This window comes from Dreissena polymorpha, chromosome 11 (assembly GCF_020536995.1).
Source record: "Dreissena polymorpha isolate Duluth1 chromosome 11, UMN_Dpol_1.0, whole genome shotgun sequence".
NCBI classification, from domain to species: domain Eukaryota; kingdom Metazoa; phylum Mollusca; class Bivalvia; order Myida; family Dreissenidae; genus Dreissena; species Dreissena polymorpha.
In genome coordinates, this window is record NC_068365.1 from 18,679,129 (window position 1) to 18,703,676 (window position 24,548).

The 24,548-nt window shown below is 38.0% G+C and overlaps 3 protein-coding genes across 3 annotated transcripts; 2 read left to right on the forward strand and 1 right to left on the reverse strand.

The window, feature by feature from the left end:
- Window positions 1-2,822: 2,822 nt before the first annotated feature.
- Window positions 2,823-12,391, forward strand: LOC127851366 (ganglioside GM2 activator-like). The gene is made up of 4 exons (XM_052385100.1): window positions 2,823-3,063; window positions 3,584-3,782; window positions 5,929-6,097; window positions 12,222-12,391. The coding sequence occupies exons 1-4, from the start codon at window positions 2,973-2,975 to the stop codon at window positions 12,345-12,347; spliced, it is 585 nt and encodes a 194-aa protein (XP_052241060.1). The 5' UTR covers window positions 2,823-2,972; the 3' UTR covers window positions 12,348-12,391.
- Window positions 12,392-13,090: 699 nt separating this feature from the next.
- LOC127850530 (ganglioside GM2 activator-like) lies at window positions 13,091-17,507 on the reverse strand. The gene is made up of 4 exons (XM_052383639.1): window positions 17,343-17,507; window positions 15,183-15,390; window positions 13,621-13,810; window positions 13,091-13,339 (listed from the first exon to the last, which is right to left on the reverse strand). The coding sequence occupies exons 1-4, from the start codon at window positions 17,452-17,454 to the stop codon at window positions 13,205-13,207; spliced, it is 645 nt and encodes a 214-aa protein (XP_052239599.1). The 5' UTR covers window positions 17,455-17,507; the 3' UTR covers window positions 13,091-13,204.
- A 2,289-nt stretch (window positions 17,508-19,796) lies between these two features.
- Window positions 19,797-23,957, forward strand: LOC127851211 (ganglioside GM2 activator-like). Its single transcript, XM_052384836.1, has 4 exons — window positions 19,797-19,981; window positions 22,551-22,749; window positions 23,156-23,342; window positions 23,735-23,957. Exons 1-4 carry the CDS (start codon window positions 19,906-19,908, stop codon window positions 23,906-23,908), a joined length of 636 nt encoding a protein of 211 aa, XP_052240796.1. The 5' UTR covers window positions 19,797-19,905; the 3' UTR covers window positions 23,909-23,957.
- The last annotated feature ends 591 nt before the right edge of the window (window positions 23,958-24,548 follow it).

Consider the following 24,548-nt stretch of genomic DNA (forward strand, 5'->3'; position numbering starts at 1 on the left):
TTATGAAACTTTATTGAAAATATTTATACTTAATTTTATTCGATCATTTGTTTCCAAACTTACGGGCATCAGGTTAAAGATGAAAATACCTTGATACCAAAATAAACAACTATAATTTAATTGTAATCAAATTGGTCAGATTAATTATCCAGATAATATTATCTGTATTATCCTATTTTGAATTTGGGTCACGGTCGTCCAATAACAAGGTCACTGGGTAAAGTCTCATACAAAAAACATTGTTACCACTCTAACAGCCACATTTATAATGCAATACTGATTAAACGTGGTCATATTGTTTTACTTTTACAATATAAAGACCAAGTTGGAATCTTGGGCATGCGTATAAAAACTATTTCACTTGGTAAAATCTGAGAATCTTGTTAAAACTCTAGACTTTTTGCAAATTGGAATTTTTTTAAAGTGAGACGAATCTTATCCTGTAAAGACACAATACTAGTCGAGAAATGGGGTCACTACTCGAAATAACACGTGATTCAAATGTTTGTCATGACAATATGAGACGCGTTCTTAGAAAATTGGGCTTAATGCATGTGCGTAAAGTGTCATCTCAGATTAGCCTGTGTAGTCCGCACAGGCTAATCAGGGACGACACTTTCCGCCTAAACAAGATTTTCGGTAAGGATGGACTTCATTGAAACTAAAAATACCATAAAAGCGTAAAGTGTCGTACCTGATTAGCCTGTGCGGACTGCACAGGCTAATCTGGGACGACACTTTACGTACATGCATTAAGCTCAGTTTTCTCAAAACAAGGCTCATATATATGTCAAATTTGAATCTGGATATCATGTGCCAAAATAAGGTCAACACTTATCACCCAATCCTAACGAAAATTGGTCCGAGAGTTTTCATGAAACCATCTAGATAAAGTTGAATCTGGATTAAGTTTGCCCAAACACAAGGTCGCCTCCAATGTATAATCTTACAAAAACAACTTACATAGAAACAAACGTGTATGAATATAGGGATAATACACGTTTTTGAGGGCATGATCATCTGCGGGCGCTCGAAAAATCCGGAACGGATTTTGAGAGCGCCCGCAGATGATCATGTCCGAGAAAATGTGTATTTTCGCTATTATTGCATAAACAAATCACACATACCATAATAATTTTAAATAACTTTGAAAACAATATGTTTTGTTCATTCGACATCTACAAATAATTCGATTAATTCAATACAGTTCAAGGTTGTGTTTTACATATGCCTCACTCGGTCATCATCCGAAATGACGAGGCTTTACCTTCGGATAGACAGTTTTCGATTTAAAATGTGTTTAAACAGTGGATTAATGCAGAGTTGAAATGCAGCCGCGCAAAGTAAGAAATGGGGAATTATTTTGGAATTTACAGCAGGAACGTTTAAGGGGCCTTTTCACAGATTTTGGCATGTTCTGAAGTTATTCATTAAATGCTTTTTATTGATAAATGTAAACATTTGATCGTAAAAGCTGCAGTTAAAAATAAAGAATAAAATTAAAAAAAGGAAAAAACTTTGCCTCGGGCAGGTTTCAAACCAGTGACCCCTGGAGTCCTGCCGAGGTACTGAAGTTAAAACGATTTTACCCTCTCAGCTATTCTGCCGAGTACACATAGGTGACGTATTTTATACATTATAAAAGCAATCTTCGTAGTGTCACAAATTTAACGACAACAACAGAACTCTCCAAATTATTCAATCGGTTCGCGTTGCAACGCTTTATAATTTTATGGTTTTAAAATCGTCAAAAGTTGCATATAATGGCTATATTAGACCATGGTAAATGTTCAGTAATACTGTTTCCTCACAAATATCATAATTCAAACGAAATTTTTCGAATCTGAAACAACTTTTTTCAATTTTGTCAATTTACCAAAACGTGAAAAGATCCCTTTAAAGGTACATACACACTTACATTTACAGCATAGACTTTTGAAAGTGTTGAGTAAATAACCTTAACTTCATTTACGTTGCCAATGAAATAAAGCTGTTGTCAAGAGAGTGCAAGTGGTATAACTTGAAAAGTGGATTGAAATAGTCATAATCCCTGCATGCATGAGGAAACTGGTGCTTATTCAGTTCCCCATTTATGCTTGGAAAGTCGTCAAAGGCTGGAGAAGAGAAGTAACTGCGCGTGGACCAGATTATGGATATGAAAAACACATAACAGGGCTTGGACGGCACGTAAATCGCATTGTTAATACACGATTTCTCCCGTTCAAGCCCTCCTTTTGCCAAGTTTCTACACCCCGCCAGAGGGCATTATAGATAGAGTTTATGCAATAATTAATATTGATGAAACATGGTCCGAATGATTAACTTGATAATAGAATTGATATTTTTAATATGTGTTAAATGGTTCAAGAACCACTTTCGTCAGGTATTAAACAATTGAGTCGTGTTCTGAGATAACAGGGCATAATGCATGTGCGTAAAGTGTCGTCCCAGATTAGCCTTTCCAGTCCGCAAAGGCTAATCAGGGACGACACTTTCCGCCTAAACTTGATTTTCGGAAAGGAGGGACTTCCTTGAAACTAAAAATACCATAAAAGCGGAAAGTGTCGTCCCTTATTAGCCAGTGCGTACTGCACAGGCTAATTTATGACGACTCTTTACGCACATGCAGTATGCCCAGTTTTCTCAGAACGCGACTCAATTTATGAAGCTTGAACCCAGGTGAGCGCTTCATAGCCATCATGGCATTCTTCTTTTACTGCGCATGAACCTTTTATCGTACGAGTTCAACAGCTAACCGGTCATGGCTAAATAAATGTTTATTTTGGCTAGAACCTTTTTCCTCAATCGAACCTGCTATCTTGCCGTTCCATGTCTAACACGAGCGAGCTTAATGTTGATCAAAAACATGTTAGTGAGCGACTTGCAGAATAACCTGGATTTCTGGTTAACGAAAGTTTACCAAAATTCGGTCGATATTTTGATGTAGATTCTCGTAGTTTCTCACTCAAAACATGTGTCGGAAAATGATGTTTAACCTCGCGGTGATAGTTCTATGTGCCAATGGGTATCTTGGATACACACCATTTAGACTGACGGACTGCAGTAAGTTTATTACATTTTTTTCTTTTTTTATATGTTTTTTTTTGTATCCACGTACGCGTTTTGTTGCCTGATGATTGTTTTTTAAAGGGATTTCTTCGCAGATTTTAGAAACGTTGAAAACAACAATCAAGTTTTGTAACTAATAAATTATATTATTTGTTAGGTCTGATAAGTTTTTTTATGTATTCCACTGTTCAAATATTGTCCTTTATACGTATTCCTTCCAAGTTCCGTTGTAACTTGTTTCATATAATATTATTTTCTTATATGAAACATTCTATCGTATACTTTCAAATGAATTGGAACGCATATTTAAAAATGAACGGGCATTCATCATCTTATATAGCATTTAAGATATACATACACTCTTCTGAAAGTATCTCTTTTAGTTATCGTTTTGTTTCGACGGAAGGATCGACGGACAGACAGACATACTGACGTGCTTAATACCAACGCATAATCCCCCCATGAAACATTGGCTATACAGTAATCTGATGATAACAATTAATGATTATTAAAGCCTCCAGTCCTAACAGAGTGGTCACTGTCAGCGGCAGACTGTTAGATCATCCGGTCCGGATCCCGGGCCATGTACGAGCTCCAACCACCGTGGTCATACACAGGCCCGTAAAGTCGGGGATTAGGTTGGACGTCACTGTTGAAAAGTTCATTTTCATCGACTACTTCGCTCTCCCTTGTGTATCTCGAGTTGGAAGTTGGTGCGTATTATAGCAGTTCAATTGAGTGGCGTTCTGAGAAAACTGGGCTAAATGCATGTGCGTAAAGTGTCGGCCCAGATTAACCTGTGTAGTCCGCAAAGGCTAAGCAGGGACGACACTTTCCGCCTTAATTGGATTTTTGCTAAGAAGAGACTTCATTTAAACGAAAAATGTCATAAAAGCCGAAAGTGTCGTCCATGATTAGCCTGTGCGGACTGCACAGGCTAATCTGGGACGACACTTTACGCACATGCATTAAACCCCCTTTTATCAGAGCGTGGCTCAATATATGAGCCGCGCTCTTTGAAAACTAGACTAAATGCATGAGCGTAAAGTATCGTACCAGATTAGCCTGTACCGTCCGATTGTACCCAGTAAACTAACAGATATTGTATATAAAGTGTCTTGAGTAGCATTTGAAATCTTTAATTAAAACATTATTTTTTTTAATAAATTATTTTTTTACATTAGCAGTCGCTCCTGTGATGTTTGTGTGAAATTATTTAACGTATAATTTTCAATATTTTATCGTGAGCATTACACAAAAACGCATACATATCCTGATAATAAACTATAATGCTATATTTTATAAAAAAAACTATTCTTGATTTTTTTTTCGATTAACGGTAATAATCTGGCCTGGATTTTTTTACAATAAATTACGACCGACCGGTAAAGTTCGAATCTAACAAGGCTTTTAAGTGATATGTATCATCATTTGAAATTAAAATGCTGCATACTATTTCTTGCGAAGCTCCGCCCATGATCGTCAACAACAGGCTGTCCCCTTGTTAGTTATACAGCATAACATTTCACGATAAAAGCCCAGAAAAAACAAGGTATTGAAGATTGCACATCTAACAGTGGATGTGTAAATTGAATATAAATTAAATTTGTTGTGAGTTATAACGGATAAAGCAAGAACAATTGGTTTAAGCACCATAAACACTCACAATCAACGAATACTTCTTAAAATATTTCACAAAATAAAGTTAACCCATACAAAATCAGTGTTTCTTAAAGCAATAACCAAAATTTCGACGCTAGATGTGGTCTCGTAACAAAGATTTAACGAGATATAAAATGATCGTATTTTTGATATTTTTTGCGTGAGAATAGATATTTCTTTTTAATTTCCGGAGCCGATATCCGAACATTGACGAGCGAACGCGCGGACCTTATAGAAAAAATCTGACAAGTGCGCTCCAAATTAAAGATAAAGAAAGATTCCTAAACACAGTTATTTATTGCCCCACAAACACTTTCTTTTTTGCACGTTCTCTTTTCTTTTTTTCTTGATGAATCGCTAAGAGCAGGACCGTCCTCCTCGCTTGAGCTCCGCTAATTAATAACATCATGATTATTCATGAGAACTACCTCGTCCTTCCGACGCTCTCCGAAGCCCATCTCGCGTTCTCTCGTAAATGTTTTGATATCATCTTGGGAAATTAAAATTGCATTGATTGTATATATGTTTTATTTTACGAAATATTTTACGAAATATTTGTGGGTTTTTAGTGTTTATGTGGCTTTGAATGTAACAGTGTACTTAACCAATTAACCATCAAAACCACAAAAGAACACTTACTTTTACAACTATACATCGCAGCATGAATTACACCACATCACGTGTAATAATTGCTTTTCTACAGTATTTCTATTGATTGGTGAGTACATGTATATTGAATGTGCTTTATTAATGAATGCCCAGTGAAACTTGTATATGGTACACTAGTACATTCGGCGCGTGACTTCCATTGGCACAAATGCGAATGTAACATTTGGGGCTAACGTAAAGGCTAAACGTGTTGTTGGTAGCGCGAGCTCTGGATAGGCTTTGTATACAAGCAATGACGTCACTACGTTACTGTAATCTGTATACGGCTGCGGTAGCGGAAAAGTGAGTTTATTTCTTAAGCAGAAAAGTTCGTGTCCTGTTGTGTCATGGAGCTTCTACTTTCGCTCCAAAATGCATTTGTTTTAATCGATCAATCAATGACAAAAAGCTGAAACAAAACAATAACATCAAGAAGGAATCGACCTCCAATGCTTTTCTCCATTCGGTGCGGATTGGATTTTTGGCTTATGCTTACAAGACACATATTTGCCTGGTATATGTAATCTGTATCATGTGTTTCCACTCTAGTTCCTACGACGCTTGCGAACTGTTGGGTCGCTTTAACAATAAGTGTCCAGGGCAACTAAGAGACAGCAGCTTCCCGTGCACGTGCCCATTTCGAGATGGCGAATACAGCCTTCAAGCATTTCCGTTTAGCGTTCCGAACGTCAGAGGACCATGGTCGTTTCTTGCATACGTAAGACATCTTATTCCGGTCGTTTGTCAAATGGCACTGTCGGACCGTATTTGGTACAAAAACGAATATGGTACATTTGTACCATATTCGGCCGAATATGGTACAAATGTACCATACTCGGACCGAAGATGGTACAATTTTCGACCGAATATGGTACAAACATTGTACCATATTCGGTTGGAATAAGTTTTTCTATGCTCGCCAAAACGTATTTGGTACATACCAAAAAAACTCATAAAAATGAAAATGGCCTACGTATATGGTACATAAATTATGTATTTCTTAATAAATGAAATAGTCTGCCGATGTGTAAACTTTTTTTCAAACTCAAATACATTGTATTAACCTAATATTGGAAGTGACAAAAGTATCATCATCATCATCATCATCATCATCATCATCATCATCATCATCATCATCATCGTCGTCGTCGTCGTCGTCGTCGTCGTCGTCGTAACTAGCAGTAACAGAAACAGCTAACCTAACCACACTTTACATGGATTTTGCTGGTTGTGTAGCTGTTTCGCCGGCTAGCTCAGTCGGTTGCGCGTCAGATTGGCACGCAGGCGGCCTGGGTTCGATTCCCGGGCGGGCCAGATACTTTCGTGGAGATCATTAATAGCAATTTTCAAATTTTTAAAACTTTTTTTTTCGAAAGTGTATTTTCACCAAAATCCGATTTAAGAGATTTTTAGCTCTTTTAAATGAATATATCTCTCCAAAAATAAGGTTGTTTGACTGGCTGCTTTAGACAGGTGTGACTGTATTCCTAAACATTACTTTGTAAAGTTGATTTGTCGTTCCGACGTCATATTGCTGAGAAGCCGACAAAGCTTTGAAGTTTCCGATTTTTTCTTTGATAACGTGCCGCTTTAAAAAGGCGGGAATTTTGCACACGAGTCTTACTCAGAAGTCAGTAACCATATTTGACTTGGCGGTCGGCAAGAAAAGTTGTGATTTTCGACTAGAAAGAATTGAAATCCAAACTTTCTTCAAACTTCAAAAGAATTCTTGACAGTAAGTACTGTACATAATTTTAATTTTCAGTTGTCTTAATATGCATTGATGTTTTAACATGCATTGATTTTTATGTTTTATGCCCCCCCCCCCCCTCAGAGTGCATTTGCAGTTGTCCGTCCGTCTATCCAATTGTCCGTGGCATTCCTTCCGGGTGCGTAACTCCTAAACTGCTAAAATATTTAAGCTACAGTCAATTTTTCGAAAGTGTATTTTCCACCAAAATCAGATCGAGCTCCTGTAATCTGTAGATTTGAACATTTTAAATTTTATGGAGTTTATAGGTCTTTGACCTTCGAACCCTGCCTAGTCGTGACTTCTGGTGAGCGACCTAGGCCCCCAGGGCCCCTTCTTTATATCCCTTCCATCCACGTAGCATTGGTTTCTACAGACCGTTTGTCCGTTGACCGCCATAAGTTTGCCCGCTATTTTTCCCCTGAATTTGAATTCGGTTGGATTGCAATGAAACTTTACATGAAGTACTTGCTACTTTCATTGCGCATATTGCCCGGAAGTTCGGATTGTAAATTTTAGCGGAGCTATCAGACGAGTGATTTTAGCTCAGCTCATGTCGTGAGACATTCGTTTTCGACACGCGGTGTTCAATACAAGCTCTATTAACTAATGAAGTATAAATGTATAATAACTTATTATATTATTTCAGATGAAGAAAGCAATTAGGAGAAAAAGGAAGCAATTAGGGTGCTTGCCCAGGTCGAAGTACGACATTATTGTCAGATGTTTAAACGGATCGTTCGATGTCCCTGTGAAGAAACGGACACCTGAAGAGAATAATTGTTTGGCCATGATTAGAAAACGTAAGGACTTCGAGCTTGGTGACCGGGGTTCTTTATTGTGTGGCGGAAAGCAAGTCCTTGTGAAAGAAGATCTTCCTAGATTTGTTGAGAAGATGTTCATGGAAAACAAAGGATGTGGAGCAAGGGTTATTTACAACAAACTGAAAGTAAATTACACGGGGTTCTCGGAACAAGCTATCCTTGAAATACTGTACAATAGCAAGTATTACCATGAGAAGTATCCGAGATTTACAAACAAGCCAAAGCCAAAGACAATTACAGAAGAGGAACCAGGCAAAAGATGGCAGATTGACATAATTAACATGAAAAATCAAAGTGTTAGCTACAAGGGGTCCACATACAGTTATATTCTACAAGTCGTGGACGTTTATTCTAGGTACGTTATGCCAAAACCCCTGAAAACGAAGAGTTCGCGTGAAGTTGCAAAGGCATTAGAGGACGTGTTGATGGTTAACCTTGCCCCTGACATCATCCAATGTGACAACGGACTGGAATTTAAAGGCCCTAGTATGAAACTTTTGTTGAACAAGTACAACATCAAAATGATCAATAGTAGGCCGTATCATCCTCAATCACAGGGCAAGTGTGAAAGGTCAAACAGTGTTATAAAGGCCAAGATTCTATTTGCAACAAAAAGTAAACGTGGATTTAACTGGGTCGAAGGGCTTCAAGATTTAGCCTATGCCATAAACACAAGTTTCAAACGAGTTCTTGGGGGTCTCACGCCCTTTGAAGCCTACTACGGAAGAAGTCATGTTTTTACCAAAGAACGTCATAGTTCTCGTGAAATAAAGAAAACCATACGGCGAGCAAATAAAAAGGCTTACAGGTCGCTGTTGAAAAACGCAACTTCCCCAAGCAAGTACAAAGTAGGAGAGACAGTATTAATTCGCTATCCCTTTCGAAAATCCAGGGTGCCAACCAAAAGATATGTTATCGAAGGCAAGGTAGAAAAAGTAAAACGAAATGGTGTTTATATCGTGTCATTTCAAGTACCGAACAAACCCGAACTTGGATTCGTAAGCAAATCGGTTGGGGTCGAAAACATGACTAGCTTTACTGTTGCGTTAGAGAAACAACGAAAAATTAAAAAACATTCATTAAAACAGAACCGCTCAGAGAAACAAAATCACAGAACTAAGTACTATCATGTTTTAACACACCATGAAAATCTGCAGTTGTTGGATGGGGTGAATATTGCCATGGACCCAAATCCGGATGGAAATTGTCAATTTGCTGCTATATCGCATCAACTTGGTAAAATTGGTATATACAAAGACGTAGATGCTTTACGTAAGGAAGCAGTCCATCACATTGTAGAAAACAGATATTTCTATGAAACTTTTGTCTATGATGAAACATTTGATGAATACGTTAAGAATATGTCTAAGAATGGGACATACGGCGACAACCTCACGCTCATTGCACTTATGAGAGAATATAATTTGCAGTGCCTGGTAGTTTCTACCCGAGGACTAGAACACTCATCAATTGTGTCAGCAGATGGAAAGTTCGATGGTGATGTTGGAACAATTGCATTGGGGTATTTCCCAGAAGGATTTGGCATGCATTACGTTAGTATCCGTATCAATCAACGCGTGTACAAGGACATAATATCACGCTTAGAACAGTCGTATGACAACGGTGACTCTGGCGACAGCGCTGCGTCTGGCGACAACGCTGCGTCAGGCGACAACGCTGCGTCTGGCGACAACGGTGACTCTGGCGACAACGGTGACTCCGGCGACACCGCTGCGTCTGGCGACAACACTGCATCTGGCGACAACGCTGCGTCTGGCGACAACGGTGACTCTTGCGACAACGGTGACTCCGGCGACAACGGTGACTCCAGCGACAACGGTGACTCTGGCGACAACGGTGACTCCGGCGACACCGCTGCGTCTGGCGACAACACTGCATCTGGCGACAACGCTGCGTCTGGCGACAACGGTGACTCTTGCGACAACGGTGACTCCGGCGACAACGGTGACTCCAGCGACAACGGTGACTCCGGCGACAACGGTGACTCCGGCGACAACGGTGACTCCGGCGACAACGCTGCGTCTGGCGACAACACTGCATCTGGCGACAACGCTGCGTCTGGCGACAACGGTGACTCTTGCGACAACGGTGACTCCGGCGACAACGGTGACTCCAGCGACAACGGTGACTCCGGCGACAACGGTGACTCCGGCGACAACGCTGCGTCTGGCGACAACGGTGACTCCGGCGACAACGGTGACTCTGGCGACAACGGTGACGTCTCTGTGTGTTCAGCCCTGAAAGAGCTTCAAGATATGATAAACAATAGGAGGGCACAGAAGCGAACGACTTTTCCATTTCTGATGTTACCACTTCACATTCAAGTTGAAATTTTTAAGTTCTGCATACAATCAAACCCGTCAATCCAGTTTGTGTTGGCGAAGGTCGGCAAACCCTTTAGAGATTTAATAAGGTCAATGAGTTTGCAAACACCTAGAATTTACATTCGGCCGGATATTGGACTAGATACTAGTAACAGAAATCCTGTTAGCGTTCGTTTCCTATTAACAAGAGCGGGCATAAAACAGCGGTCTTATTTCGGCAATAAAAGAAATCATCAAGGGGCCAAAATGGGCAAACGCATGGCTGCGTTTGCGTGTTAGTGGAATCGGTTGGTATGATATCATAGATGTCATGTACAGACATTACAGGTGAAATATACATGTATATCGGTGTTTGGAAACCTGTTATGTTATTTTTGTGATTGATGATTATGTTCTTCTACCGGAAATTTGTTGTCATTTGCTCATTTACTGGTAACTTTTTACGAAGCACATTTGGGATATTTTGGCTGCTACTAAAATGAATGTATATATGTTGGATTAAAATTCAAATGCTGTTCTATGTTCTTCAATATTACTTTGAAAAATCCTGTCAGTATACCAATAAATGAAAAAAGTACAAGTTTGTTGAATCTCTTGAATGAAACAAATTATAAAATACAAAATGTAAAATGAATATGTGATGATGATGATGACAAAACATTTGTGATGATGATGATGGTAAAAAAATTGTGATGATGATGGTGGTGGTGATGATGATGACAGTGGTTATGATGATTGGGGTTTGATGATTGTGGTGATGATGATGATGATGATGATAATGATGATGATGATGATGATAACAAACGTTTTGGGATGATGATGACAGCGATGTTTATCGGACGATGATGATGGTTATAATGATGATGATAAGTTTTTAGATGATGATGACGGCGATGTTTATCGGCCGACGATGATGATAATGATGATGATGATAACAAAATATTTGTGATAATGATGATGGCGATGTTTATTGGCCGATGATGATGATGATATTCTCATCGTCGTCATCATCATCACAACATCCTCATTATCGACCGAAAACATCGCTGTCATTATCATCACAAAAAAAACTTTTGTGATCACCATTACGATCATGATAATGGATATGATGATGTTGGTTTTGATGGTGATGATGATGGTGGTGTTGGTAAAGATAACAACGATGATGATCATTGGGGTGTTGATAATTGATGTGATGATGATGATGATGATGATGATGATGATGATGATGATGATGATGATGATGATGATGATGATGATGATGATGATGATGATGATGATGATGAGATAACGATGATGATGATGATGATGATGATGATGAGATAACGATGATGATGATGATGATGATTACGATGATGAGTGTGTATCATATTCGGAACGAATGTGGTACATTTTTCATCCGAATATGGTACAAGTTTGTACCATATTCGGTCAGGCATTTTACCCCAAAACTGCAGATACGTATATGGTACAATTAGACAGTTGTACCATATTCGGCCGAATATGGTACAAACTTGTACATATTCGTTTTTGTACCAAATACGGTCCGACATGGCACAGTTATTGTCTAAAATACGTAAATAAAATTATCCGAATCTTTTCTGTCGTGACTTTTATTAATCGGTTTGTCTGTAACTACAATGTAGCGTGCCGATTCACAATGAATATGGAAAGCATAATCAGACGGGAGAATATTTGTCTGTACTACAAACGACCGCATATGGATTTATAAATGGATTTATTTTTGTAGTTCTGTATTGCTAATAGTTGTATATCGGCTGATCAAAATCGACCTTGAGTTCTGATAACCAGTGATGTATTGTACAAAAGTTTTATGTTTCCATTTAACCGAACGACCGTAATTTCTTGGAAAATGGATTGAAATATTAATATCGAGCTCTACACGACGGTGTTATGTTCCAGGGCGACTTCCGGGTCACCGGACGTCTGGTGAACATCACTTCTGGCGAGGAGGTCAACTGCTACAGAGTGGAGTTTACAGTGCAGAGTGCGGCCATCAGTCCCCCGTGGTCACTGTGGGGCTGGTGACCACGCATGACGAATGAGGTTGATTTGGGGTCGATGCATCAGGTTATTAACAGATTTGACAATGTATGACTACATATTACGACTGGTTAACACCAATCGTCATTGATTTTTTTTTACCACAGTTGTCTCATTGCGACCACCGATTCGCACTCGTGACCATTTTTGACCATGTGATGATATGACTGGTAGCAGATGATGATCTCAAAGGGATGTGTTATAGCATGTGCGACCTTTAAGACGCTTGGGTACATATGTTGGACATTTGTGAACGCAAGCCGCCGTATTTGACAGATGAACGTTAACACATGACTTTGTTGATCGTTTTTTAACGAGTATCGGTTCGTTATAGTATGGCAAGCTTTCTCACGAACTAACACATATTATTTTGTATAAAACTTAACATGTAAAACCAGTTAACGCAAATGTTTATATTATTACATTCTTTACTTGGAACATACATAGTTACGTATGTATAACATAGAGACGAATCATCAAATATAAAAACAAGTTCAGACTAATGTTCTTTTGATGATAAAACGCAAGTTAACCAATGAGCAAGTCGATACAAATTAGTTAATTAAAATCGCGAAACAGAATTCTGTAGCTCGTATTAAACAAAAACAAATTATGTTTTTTCACAAACTTCTTTACTTTTAAATTCATTTATATCATTAGCATTTTCATATACAACACGTTGATATTATAATAATAGTCCAGTTGTAAAATAGGTAAATAAATACATACACCTTTGCTAGGTATTGTTTGAACCCAATCGTTTTATTCATGACTTGTATTCAAAACAACATCAAAAATACAAAGAATTGACTCGTGCGTCTCAGACCCCCAATCGTCCGGGCCTATTTCTCGTGCCTCTTCCCGAAGATGCACTGGATACCCGTGCAATCCGAGGCGGTGGTGGCCTGCACGATAAAGCAGCCTACCTCCGCGTGGGTGGTCGTGTCCAAAATCTTGGCCTCCACTTTGTAGTCGCCCTGCAAATGAAGTCATCAATTGAGAAAAAAGCGGAAATGGCGTTGTCTTTATCATTTGCACGGTGGGCATCAAATGAGAAACATGCAAGCTTATTGCTACATGGAAGCTGACGGCTATTAAGAGCTCAGCGCTCTACCGAACAAGCTAATGCAACTGATCTATTCAAAGTGTCCACAATCACTTTGAGTTACATTCATGGAAGAGGGATTCGAAGTAAGACATAGAACATGCTCCTACCACTGTGTTGTTAGTCAGTTAAGTAATTTAGACACGTGATTACCTGCGCCAGCCATTTAAGGTAGCTCGCCAAGTTGTCGATGTGAGCGGTGGTTGGGTTCAGATGGTACGTTCCCACTGGGAATGGGCATGCGCACTCGAAGTCTGGGGAAGTCTCGGCGATTTCTATAGGACAGTGGTGGGTCGTGTTCTGGTAGTGCTTTCCACTGAGAACCGTGCATAGGTCATACGAACTGAAATTGTGAGCTTTGTTAATTTATTCGTATTTTGGTTCGTTCGATCGTTATTTCCTTGGATCGTGTTTTTAAATCGTTTCATTCGGACCCTCTGTATTTAAGTTTGCTTGATTGACCATTCATTTTGCCATTAATTCCTATACTATTTATTCAATTGTCCTTTCGTTTATTTCTTCGTTCCTTCGTTCGTCCCCTTTCTTTCGTGTTTTTGCCTCGTTCATTCATTCATGTATTTATTAACATTTATTAAAACTACCTTAATTGTGATCTAACGAATTCACTTATTTTGTCTGATAAGCTGGGAGATAAAGTTTACATTCTTGGGGACTTTAAAAATCCGCGTTTATTAATAAGCAATTATAAACATTATAAACATTGCATCGTATGGACATCTATCAACATGTTCAAAGTATGTTAGTGTGACCGACATATCATATATTTTACTATAAACCTTAACATATTGGTACTTAAAAAATAGATTATTTCAAGAATTAATTTAAAGCTACCGGATAGGAATACCGTTTTTTACAAGGTGGCATCCGTTCGTTTTAAAAAAATAGGAAAGATGAATAGTTTTTATGTGTTATAGAAGCAATGTTCCGGGCAATATTCGGAAACCTCCGTTCTTTTTTCAGACACACACAATGCACATCAAACGACGTATTTATAAATTCAAAATTCTTGTTTCTAAGGATGTTCTTATTTTGTTTTCATAGTAAAGTAGTATGTTTTAAATAGATTATTAGACGGGGTAGTTTCGGTGAGTTGTATCGCATTCATTGATTGTTGATTTGGGGAAAACAGCATCACGCAATCAACTCGTGCGACACAACCCACCGGAACACGCTAGTCAAATAATATTCCCCATTCGTTTAATTTTAATCTTACTAAGAAGGCCATTTTGTTCTCGGTTCGCACTGTACATTTTTATCATATGAGATTTAACTTGACTCGAAGACATTATTTATCAATAATAAGGCATACAAGCCGCCATTGACCATTCACATAGTTGACTTTGGGGTCACTGGTAATTTGCATGACAGATGTAAGGTTCAGGGACTATTTTAAAATACTATTCTTTCCTCGTTAGACGAGTCATTGTGAGAAAACTTGGCTTCATGCAAGTTAAATGTGTTGTCCCAGATTATACTGTTCAGTTTGCACAGGCTAATCAGGGACGACACTGTCCGGTCTATGGTTATTTTCGTTTAAAGGATGTCTCTCCTTAACGAGAACTCAGTGTAGACGAAGAGTGTTTTCCCTGATTAGCCTGTGCTGAGTGCACATTATGCCATGGAACGACACTTTACGAACATGCATTTAATCCATATTTTCCAGAACGAGGCCACGCTGTCATATTTTTACTTACCAACTTCCAAAGTCATGAATACAAGGTGCCTCAACCCATCCGTTAAACACGTGGCGCTGAATCCTCAGGCTGACGTTGTAATGGCCGGTCCCCGCAATGCTCTGCAGAATCGTAACGTCCGCGGTCACCGTCTCATTGCCCGGGATCTTGACTGGGTCCTGGGAGAGGTGGACATTTTCAATGCGCACTATCTTGTTTGGGCTGGTACCTAACAGACATCGAATATTAGTAAGCCTCGTTCTGAGAAATCTGTGCTTAATGCATCTGTGTAAAGTGTCGTCCTAGATTAGTCTGTGAAGTCAACACAGACTACCCAGATTTGGATGGAATTTATCGTTTTTATGAAGTCTCTGTGTAATGATGATCCACTTAAGGTGGGAGGGTGGGGCTTCGTCTCTGATTAGCCTGTGCGGACTGCACTTTACACACATGCATTAAGCCCAGTTTTCTCGAAACAAAAACCGCGTCTTTGGAAAGCTGTCCGCAAACGTGACCTAGGGAAATTGATTGTTGCTTTAAACAGTATATATTATCAAGTTAAAGCATGCGTAAGTGGCTACAACTCCGAGTATGCTGTCATCGTTACAGTCGATTTTCGCATTTTTTTCTACAGTAATTTAATTGGTTATTTACTTAGAAAGCAAATATATTACACCTTCATGTTTTTGTAAAGAATGCGAACTGGCTGAAACACGGAGTGGTCTTAATAAATGGTAGTAGTCCATTCAAAAATAAAAAAGTCTTTGCAATAACATGACAACACTATGTTGGTCGGGCAAATTGTGGAACCCTGTCATAATTTATGGAAAACATATAAAGGGTGTGCGATAAACTCATTTACATTTTATTCTTGAAATAAGCAGTTATCGAAATATGCACAGTATTTTATGGATAAATTTGGTGTATTTGTGGTATGTAAGTTGGAGACATAAAGAAGAGAACAATAATATGCATGTATAATGTTCACGTGTGTAGGTCAAATAGCGCAGCAATCTAAGAAAATACCATAGTTGCCAATTTCCAGTTGAAACTGCTGAAGTCCTGAAGTAATGGTTGGATATAATAAAAATCTAAACGGCACTTATGTACTTAAAGGGACGGTCAACCACGACGATAAAGAAAAGAAAAGTTGTAAAATACCGTATTTTTTACAAAAATTAATTTATATTGATTAAAATATCACGACTGGTATATTACATTAGTTGAACAAAGTTGTTAAGTTATCATATTTTCAGTATATTAGGTAATAAATTTTACTGGGTATGTCTACCAGGTAACTACCAGTTAACTATAAATAACGCCAGTAGATTGATCATCATCGTCACGTGGTGAACCCAAGAATTCAAATTGTTCATGCGTAGTGAATCGTATATATTTTAGATATAAAATGATCAATCTACTTTCGTTATTTAGAGTGTGTATATCGTTATGTCACCTATTTTCGCGATGCACTTTCTATTTCATATCATGCGAGTTGTGTATCGTGTTATTTCTTAAAAGTTGACCCAGCATTTGTAAAAATATTGCAAGACATATACATTTCCAGAAAGGAAATTCATTTCTGCGCTGAATAAGACCAAGATCGTGAAAATCGCTGCACAATTGATGAAGATATGGCTGTTCAAAGCGGTGCACCCTGTTTTGGGGTGATTTTGAGTTGCATACCTTGTTATATATATATATTTGATAGTGATTTTTTTTTCAAAAAAGTTAATTTTTCGTTATAATATGATTATTTATCATTCAAAATGATGTTTTCACTAATTAATATCATAGCCACACGCTAACCACCGGTGTTTAAATGCAACATATAATGTATCAAGACTACTTTTCGGATAATGAACAATCGGGTCTCCTAACTTCGAAAGTTTTTTCTGATTAGCTTATGCAGACTGCACAGGCTAATCTGGTACGACACTTTACGCACGTGCATTAAACCCCCTTTTCACAGAGCACGGCTCATATTTTAAAGCATTTTTATAAGACTATTACCATATTTTTACCGACATGACATTCAAATGATATGCATTCTTCGAAATACACTGAATGAAACATTTAGATGAAAAACAATATTTCCGACCATCACTTTGCACATTAGCTTACATACTTCATTAAACAAGAAAAAAGGAAAAAATACAGTCACAAATTGGTGAAACTTACTACAATCTGTAATTTTAAACGGCAGCGTCGCCGAGGTCAACGCAACAAGACATAACATAGACACTATGGGCAGCATCCTCGAGCGTAGAAATCTGAGCGAAAAGTGACGCATAAAAATAAATGGACAGCTTTCAGTTCAAGCGGATCGTTACCTGATTTCAGAAAGATAGCCGCAGATAAGTAATTGGGAATGACATGATCCTTCTAATTTGGGAGCGGCTATCTTTAATTATCTCTAATTAATGGAGTCTCAACTGTGACTTGGTTTTCGGGTTCTGTAATGCGGTACATAAACAACCGTTTCATTACAGAGCAATGAGTCTTTGTTTTTTGTTTGAGTTATTTAGATAAACAATACCACGGCGACAAATTTCTTTTTTTAGCAACATCTTATATCGGGGACTAGACACTAACAACAAAACAACATTGCTGCTTTGTTAATTTACTATCCAGCATTATTTTATATTATTCCACATTTTTATCTGTTGTGTTGCCACCATGCGTCCGCACGTTTGAAAATGCATCATGAGTATACGTTTAACCATATGCGGTCAAATAGATCCAGAACAACCGGACCAATCTTACAGTCTCGCCAGGAGATACGATGTCCGCTATAAAGTCACGAAATGTGTCTGGGCCTTATAAGCGGCAAGGTAGTTCAAACGTCATGAGAACTCTTTAGGAACTGCCTTTATCGGGGTCATACTCGTGGAATATTGCATTTTGATTGCTGACTAGGGTATAAAACACTTGAAGCACTCGTTCAACTTTCTCTCGTATATTACATTACTTGAACGTCACGTGGTAAACCCACGAATGCAAAATGCGCATGCGTAGTAAATTGTATATATTTTATATATTAAATGATCAATCTCCTTGCGTTATTTATAGTGTGTATATCGTTATGTCACCTATTTTTTGCGATGTACTATCGATTTCACATCGTTAAATTTTATTACCGAATATACTGAAAATATGAAAACGTTACAACTTTTTTTCAAGTAATGTAATATACCAGTCGTGATATTTTAATCAATATAAACTAATTATTGTAATAAAAGGTATTTTAGAACTTTTTTTTCTTCGTCAATCTGGTTGACAGCTCCTTTAATACCGTACACTGCCGTAACGATAGTGCGTATGTCACTGCGGGGAATCACGTGATCACAAAAGTACATCGTACGCACAAAATGGCGGAAAAAGCTCTCACTTAATGACGAAAATGTTTGAGAAAACTACAGAAATCTAAGAAAAACGACACTTACTAGAGTACATAAGGAGACTAAGCGGGTACTTTGCGCATAGTTATCATTAATTAAGATATTATAAATTATGAAAATACCTTGATTTTCTTCATTAAGCGAGAGCTTTTCCCGCCATTTTGTGCGTACGATGTACTTTTGTGATCACGTGATTCCCCGCAGTGGTATGCGTAAAGTGGTATTTTTACTACAGGGGTTTCAGAGCACGCAAATATCTTCCTGGACACTATTCTATAATTAAAATATATTGAATTGAGCGTATAAAAAAAGATAAATATGTTCCGCAACAATTTAATTAATAAATAATATTGTTCTTAAAAACGTTATACTAGATCGGGCCCGGAGGGGGAGGGTAACTTCCTATATACGGGTATATAGGGGTGTGCCGAGTTTATGGGGTGTGTTTTTCGACTAAAATTATAGATATGGTTATGGTTTTAAGCATCTAAGTATAGATATGGGTATTGAAATCAGAAATTTGCTTGTATATAAATGCATGTAGATTTGAAAGTATCAGTATCAAAATTGGTATGATAAATGTCATTCTTGTATATAAATGGGTATCAAAAAGTAAATTTCAGTAGCGGGAAAGATATAATAGCACATTCAATAAAGTATACTATATTGATATGAAAGAGATTGAAATTCTAGTATGAAATGTGTCCACTTTATCAAATTCTAGTATTTAAATGGGTCCAGTTTATCAAACTTCTTGTATTTAAATGGGTCAACTTTCTCAATGGTATCGTATACAAATGGGAATGCCTTTTCAAAAATCTTGTATCAAAATGTGTCACCTTTATCAGAGTTCCGGTATAAAAATGGGTCACATTTCGGAAGTGTCAGCGGGACATCCCTACCCTAAAATTTGGGAAGTTACCCACCGGGGGATCGTGCCTTCGATATGCCATTTTAAAGGATTTAATAGTGGACTATAGATATCAATTTTAGTCTGGCCAATTGAAACCTTTTATGTTACACATTTTAAAATAGTATGCTGACCGCTAAGTTCAGCAGGTTGCGCATTGATGGGTTTGTTTTGGGTTATTTTCGTATGCTTTAAAAGGGAGAACATGTCACACTCGTGACGTCATAGCAATGTTTGCGATAACAGTACAAACACACAAGTTCCTAATGTAAACACAGATGAAGAGAATGCATATGATAATAGATGTATAGTCAAATTTCGTATATCACGAACTTGACCTTTTCAAGATTGCGAGGTTCGATTACACACTGCAATCGGGTCATTGTCGAGTCTACTGTTGGATCCGTCCGCAACAAGTCCACCAGTAATAAACATGCAGCATATTGTGTGTTTCGTAGCAGCGTTGTCGCTGGCCTCCGCAACGTTAAAGTTTCAACTGCATGAATGCCGTAAGTGTTTACCTGTATTAACCCTTTCAGTGCGGGAACCGAATTTAAAAGGCCTTTGCAAACAGTATGGATCCAGATGAGACGCCACAAAACGTGGCGTCTCATCTGGATCCAAACTGTTTGCTATTCTGATAGTATTCTTTGAAAAAAAATGAAGAAAATGCTTATTTTACAAATTCAGCAGACGACATTTTAGCAGACGACAAATTTCCCAGCATGCAAAGGGTTACCATGCATTATAAATATTGCCATTGTCTATATCAGTAATGTGTTGATTAACTCCGAAATGTTCTTTCATGATGTAATGGGCTATGATAGGTTATCACATACAACTGTGTACTGAAAAATATTCTTGCTTCGTAAATATTGCTTCACTTGCATGTTCAATTCTTTCGAGGGTTATTATTTGTGATTGTTCTACAAAGTTTATTTTTGTTTCAAACGGGTTATTTGTAATAAAGAATAATTTTTGTAAACGTTTGTGTTGTCACCTGGACGAATCTATGTGTTACATTCAATCAAAAAGGTTATGTACTATTTATATTTTATTTCCCATACAGTCTGATATAGTTTGTATTTCCCATACAGTTTATCACAGTATTTTATATAATGGAAGGCGTGTGGATCACAGTTACATCAATGCGAGGAAAAAGAACTAAACTTAAAAATCCTTCACAGTACATGAACATGGGCAATATTACATGTCAGTGGTGTTCCTGTGGGTTGTATTGCACGAGATGAATTTGTGATGTCGTATTCAACGAACCAGCACATTAAAGTTATTCGCTTTCAAAGATGATGAATACGGATACGAATTTAAAACGGTACATACGGAATTTATATCCAGATGCTCTCATAGTACTGTATACCGAAATTGAATCAGCATTAACCCATTTATGCCTAGCTTCTAGAAAAAAGGGCCTTGGCAAACAGCGTAGACCCAGATGAGGCGCCGCAAGATGCGGCGTCTCATCAGGGTCTACGCTGTTTGCTTATAAAATTTCTTTAAGAAATATTCTAAATATAGAAATACATATTCTAGACATTCCTAATTTTGGAAATGAATTGATCCAATTTAGAAGGATGGGAGAGTCCACTAGGCATAAATGGGTTAAACTCTGAATATCTTTAGGTATGTAATAATTACAAATGAGCCGTGCTCTGTGAAAAGCAGGTTTAATGCATGTGCGTAAAGTGCCGTTCCAGATTAGCCTGTGCAGTTCGCACAGGCTTATAATGAACGAAACTATCCGCTTAAACTGGATTTTTGCAAACAAGAGACTTTCTGGAAACGACAAATGCCTTAGAAGCGTAAAGTGTCATCCCAGATTAGCGTGTGCCGACTGCACAGGCTAATCTGGGACGACATTTTACGCTCTTTCAATAAAGCCCCTTTTCACATAGCAAGGCACAAATATGCATGTTTGTAATATGACCAGTCAGGGATGCATAAACAAGTTAGCCTTACGAGTTGAAGCCAAATACTATGTTATCAGCAAGTGAAGCGTACGCTAGATTTCTCTGATTGTGTTAATTCAGTAAAATAATTAGTCTTGCTTAAAACAGGTATTTATGAAACAATTAGAAATGAACATAAACGTCAAAGGACGACAATAAATAATATTATTATCACTTGCAAAAATCTGGTTTACGCTAGAACCACCAAGATAAGAGAATCAGTACGTGCTCAGGTTCGCCACCTTGATCTACATATTGCTAGTGCGTGCCATCAAGTTAAGAAAGTGACGTCAAATAACACAACTCGAAACTAGAAACGCTGTTAGCAAGATAGTGAAATACAACAAAATCAAAGAAGAGCAATAGGCTAGTGCGATTTTGTTTCTAAACACAGTGACGTTTGATTTTTATACTTGGACTTTATGCCATGAAATTCTAACCGAAAATAAAACGACTTATATTGTTTGTCCATCTCTTTATGGGAGATGTGTATTCATACTATTTATATGTAGAACAGTCAACATGACGCCGTTTTTTAAAGTTTCCAAAAAACACACATCTATATGTGAAGGCTTACAATTAAAAATACCAATGATTACTTTTTATCATAAGCTTACCTGAACTTGACGAATCTCGACAACATTTGGAATATTGATCTTTATTATATGTAGCCGAGTTTGAATCTGAACAACATTAAGTAAAACATTGTTACTTCTACACGCATTCCTCAATCTTGATTAAACGTAAACATAATGTTAATTTTGGCAATAACTAGGCCAAGTCACATTTGTCCAAAAACTAGGCAATCAGTTCAAGTTCAGGCAATTGGTTTAACTCGAACGCAGGTGAGCGCTTCGAGGTCATAATGGTCCGCATGATTTAATTTTGCTCGGGCGTAATGTTTGCAATGAACATGCCTTTGAATCTGAAGTTCGATAATGCCAGCAAAATAATTATGTATTAAACTACTCAAACACGTTATTTTTTTATGAAGTGCAAAACATCTGCTTTTCACATCTTGATTGCGCATGTGACATTAATGATTAACTCTAGCTCTGCGTGGTGGGTGAAGCTTGCTCAAATGGATGTGTGTTTATTTTTTTCCCATCAGATACACAGAACCCTATCTTGCATCTCTCCAACCCACATCTCAGCGCCGATACCGTCCACATCCCAGGACCGGAAACCGGTGATGTCGACGTACAGATCCTTCGGCCGGTTGACGGAAGCTATACGTTAGACGTCCACGTTCAAACTCACGTGTTGTTCGGTTTCGTTGACGTCCCCTGCATATCGAACCTTGGAAGCTGGTAATGTGTATTACAACAGACTATTTTTTCCACTGAACGTGATACTTATAAACGAATTTTCGATTAAATGATGTTCCTTGTGCGATGTTTCATGATGCTCGCTAACATTCATAGAAAAATGAAAACATAAACAAAGAAATAGTTAAAATTCATGACTATATTTATGTAGAATTCCTTCGCTATGACATCTACTTTGCACTTGAGCCGCGTTCTGAAAAACCTTGGCTCTATGCATGTGCGTTAAGTGTTGTACCAGATTAACTTGGGCAGTATGTTTTAAAGAAGGAATCTACCTAGCAAAAAAAACAGTTTTGGCGGAGAGTGTCGTCCCTGATCATTCTGACCGGACCTGCAGTAAGCGCGGTTTTCTTAGAGCGAAGTTCATATATCATATATTTGGTTCAAGCTCCTACGACCTGTGTGGAATCCTGAGTGGACAGCAATTCAACAACACGCACCACTGCCCCCTCGAGATCGCTGCCTCCTCCCCGGACTTCCCGTGCGCGTGCCCGTTCGATGCCGGAAATTACCACCTCAATCCCACCACCTTCCAGATACCGGAACTTAGCGGGCTCCTCAAGTGGCTGGCCTCGGTTTGACTCTGTTCATTGTTATTAATGTGACTAGCAATATATTAACGAGCTCATGCGCAACTGAAAATATGAACATCGTCTCTCTCAATGATTGTGCAATAATATAATTGAAGTCGAAACAGAAAAACAAAAATTCATTTTTTTTCCTTTTTATGATTGCTTTTCGTTATAAAACATTGTACTCACACCAAAACGCTTCAGTTATAAGCCGTTATGCATTCATAACTACAATTTTAGGTTAAGTATTCGATTCTAAATAAGGTTGTTTTACAAAAAGTATATTAAGTTTGAACATTTTGTCAGGTAAAAAACCCGATATCGATCGAATTAAGTTATATTTAATACACACTATGATTTCGTTTATCACCTAATGCACGTGATTCACATTGCAGGGCGACTACAAGGTGCATTTCACCATCAAGAACACGAGAACATCGGAAGTGGTCGCATGCTATGACGTTCAATTTACCACGGCGGCCGACTGTTCCGGTATCAGCTGTCTTTTCGGCCGGAAGCGGGTTTCCAAGAGGAATGCCTTCGGTGTTGCGTTCACTGTTGACATTTAAACTGGCTGTTATAAAGCGGATTTTATTAATATAAAAAGATACCAGGGAATCCTTTTGTTAATCTCTTTTGCGTTTGATCGCCCGTCTTACTGTTCACATAATTAGCGGCATGCAACTCATTTTCACCGCAAAGAAGTTCCGAATCTTTGTAAAATAACGTTCTTTTTTAATTGCACATTTATTTAAAACAGTAAGAATAAAAACTATTGACTTCGTTTCGGTTCTGTATATGAAAACAATGTGCGCATTTGTATGAACTGGTTAAAATATGAGTTTTCAACGCACCAATGGGGATTAAATGTTCCGGGGGGGGGGGGGGGTTAAAACGCACACTTTGTTGTGGATTATAAACGGCGATGATTATATCCGTACACCCAGTCGAACATGCATTTAAAGATAAACGAACACCAAGACATAAGACATAATGTAATATTTGAATTTGGTGACAGTACTTTTATGTGTTTCCATTATTCAACACTTGTTTTCGCAATCGTTATTTCAAATTGCGGTTATTGTGGCATGAAATGTACATAACTCGTGTAAACAAATTTAGTTGATCGTTTCCCAATTATTAATTATAAAGTATTCTATGCGAAATAGGTATGACCAAGTATGCAAATATTCACTTGGACATGAATTT

Coding starts and splice junctions, on each gene's coding strand:
- LOC127851366 (XM_052385100.1), top strand. CDS start 2,973: ATGTGTCGGAAAATGATGTTTAACCTCGCGGTGATAGTTCTATGTGCC. Junction 3,064..3,583: donor ATTTAGACTGACGGACTGCA/GTAAGTTTATTA, acceptor TGATTATTAAAG/CCTCCAGTCCTAACAGAGTG. Junction 6,098..12,221: donor CATGGTCGTTTCTTGCATAC/GTAAGACATCTT, acceptor GTTATGTTCCAG/GGCGACTTCCGGGTCACCGG.
- LOC127850530 (XM_052383639.1), bottom strand. CDS start 17,454: ATGCGTCACTTTTCGCTCAGATTTCTACGCTCGAGGATGCTGCCCATA. Junction 15,391..17,342: donor GTTTAAAATTACAGATTGTA/GTAAGTTTCACC, acceptor GATGTCTGTTAG/GTACCAGCCCAAACAAGATA. Junction 13,340..13,620: donor ACCTTAAATGGCTGGCGCAG/GTAATCACGTGT, acceptor CTTCATTTGCAG/GGCGACTACAAAGTGGAGGC.
- LOC127851211 (XM_052384836.1), top strand. CDS start 19,906: ATGCAGCATATTGTGTGTTTCGTAGCAGCGTTGTCGCTGGCCTCCGCA. Junction 22,750..23,155: donor ATATCGAACCTTGGAAGCTG/GTAATGTGTATT, acceptor ATTTGGTTCAAG/CTCCTACGACCTGTGTGGAA. Junction 23,343..23,734: donor TCCTCAAGTGGCTGGCCTCG/GTTTGACTCTGT, acceptor TTCACATTGCAG/GGCGACTACAAGGTGCATTT.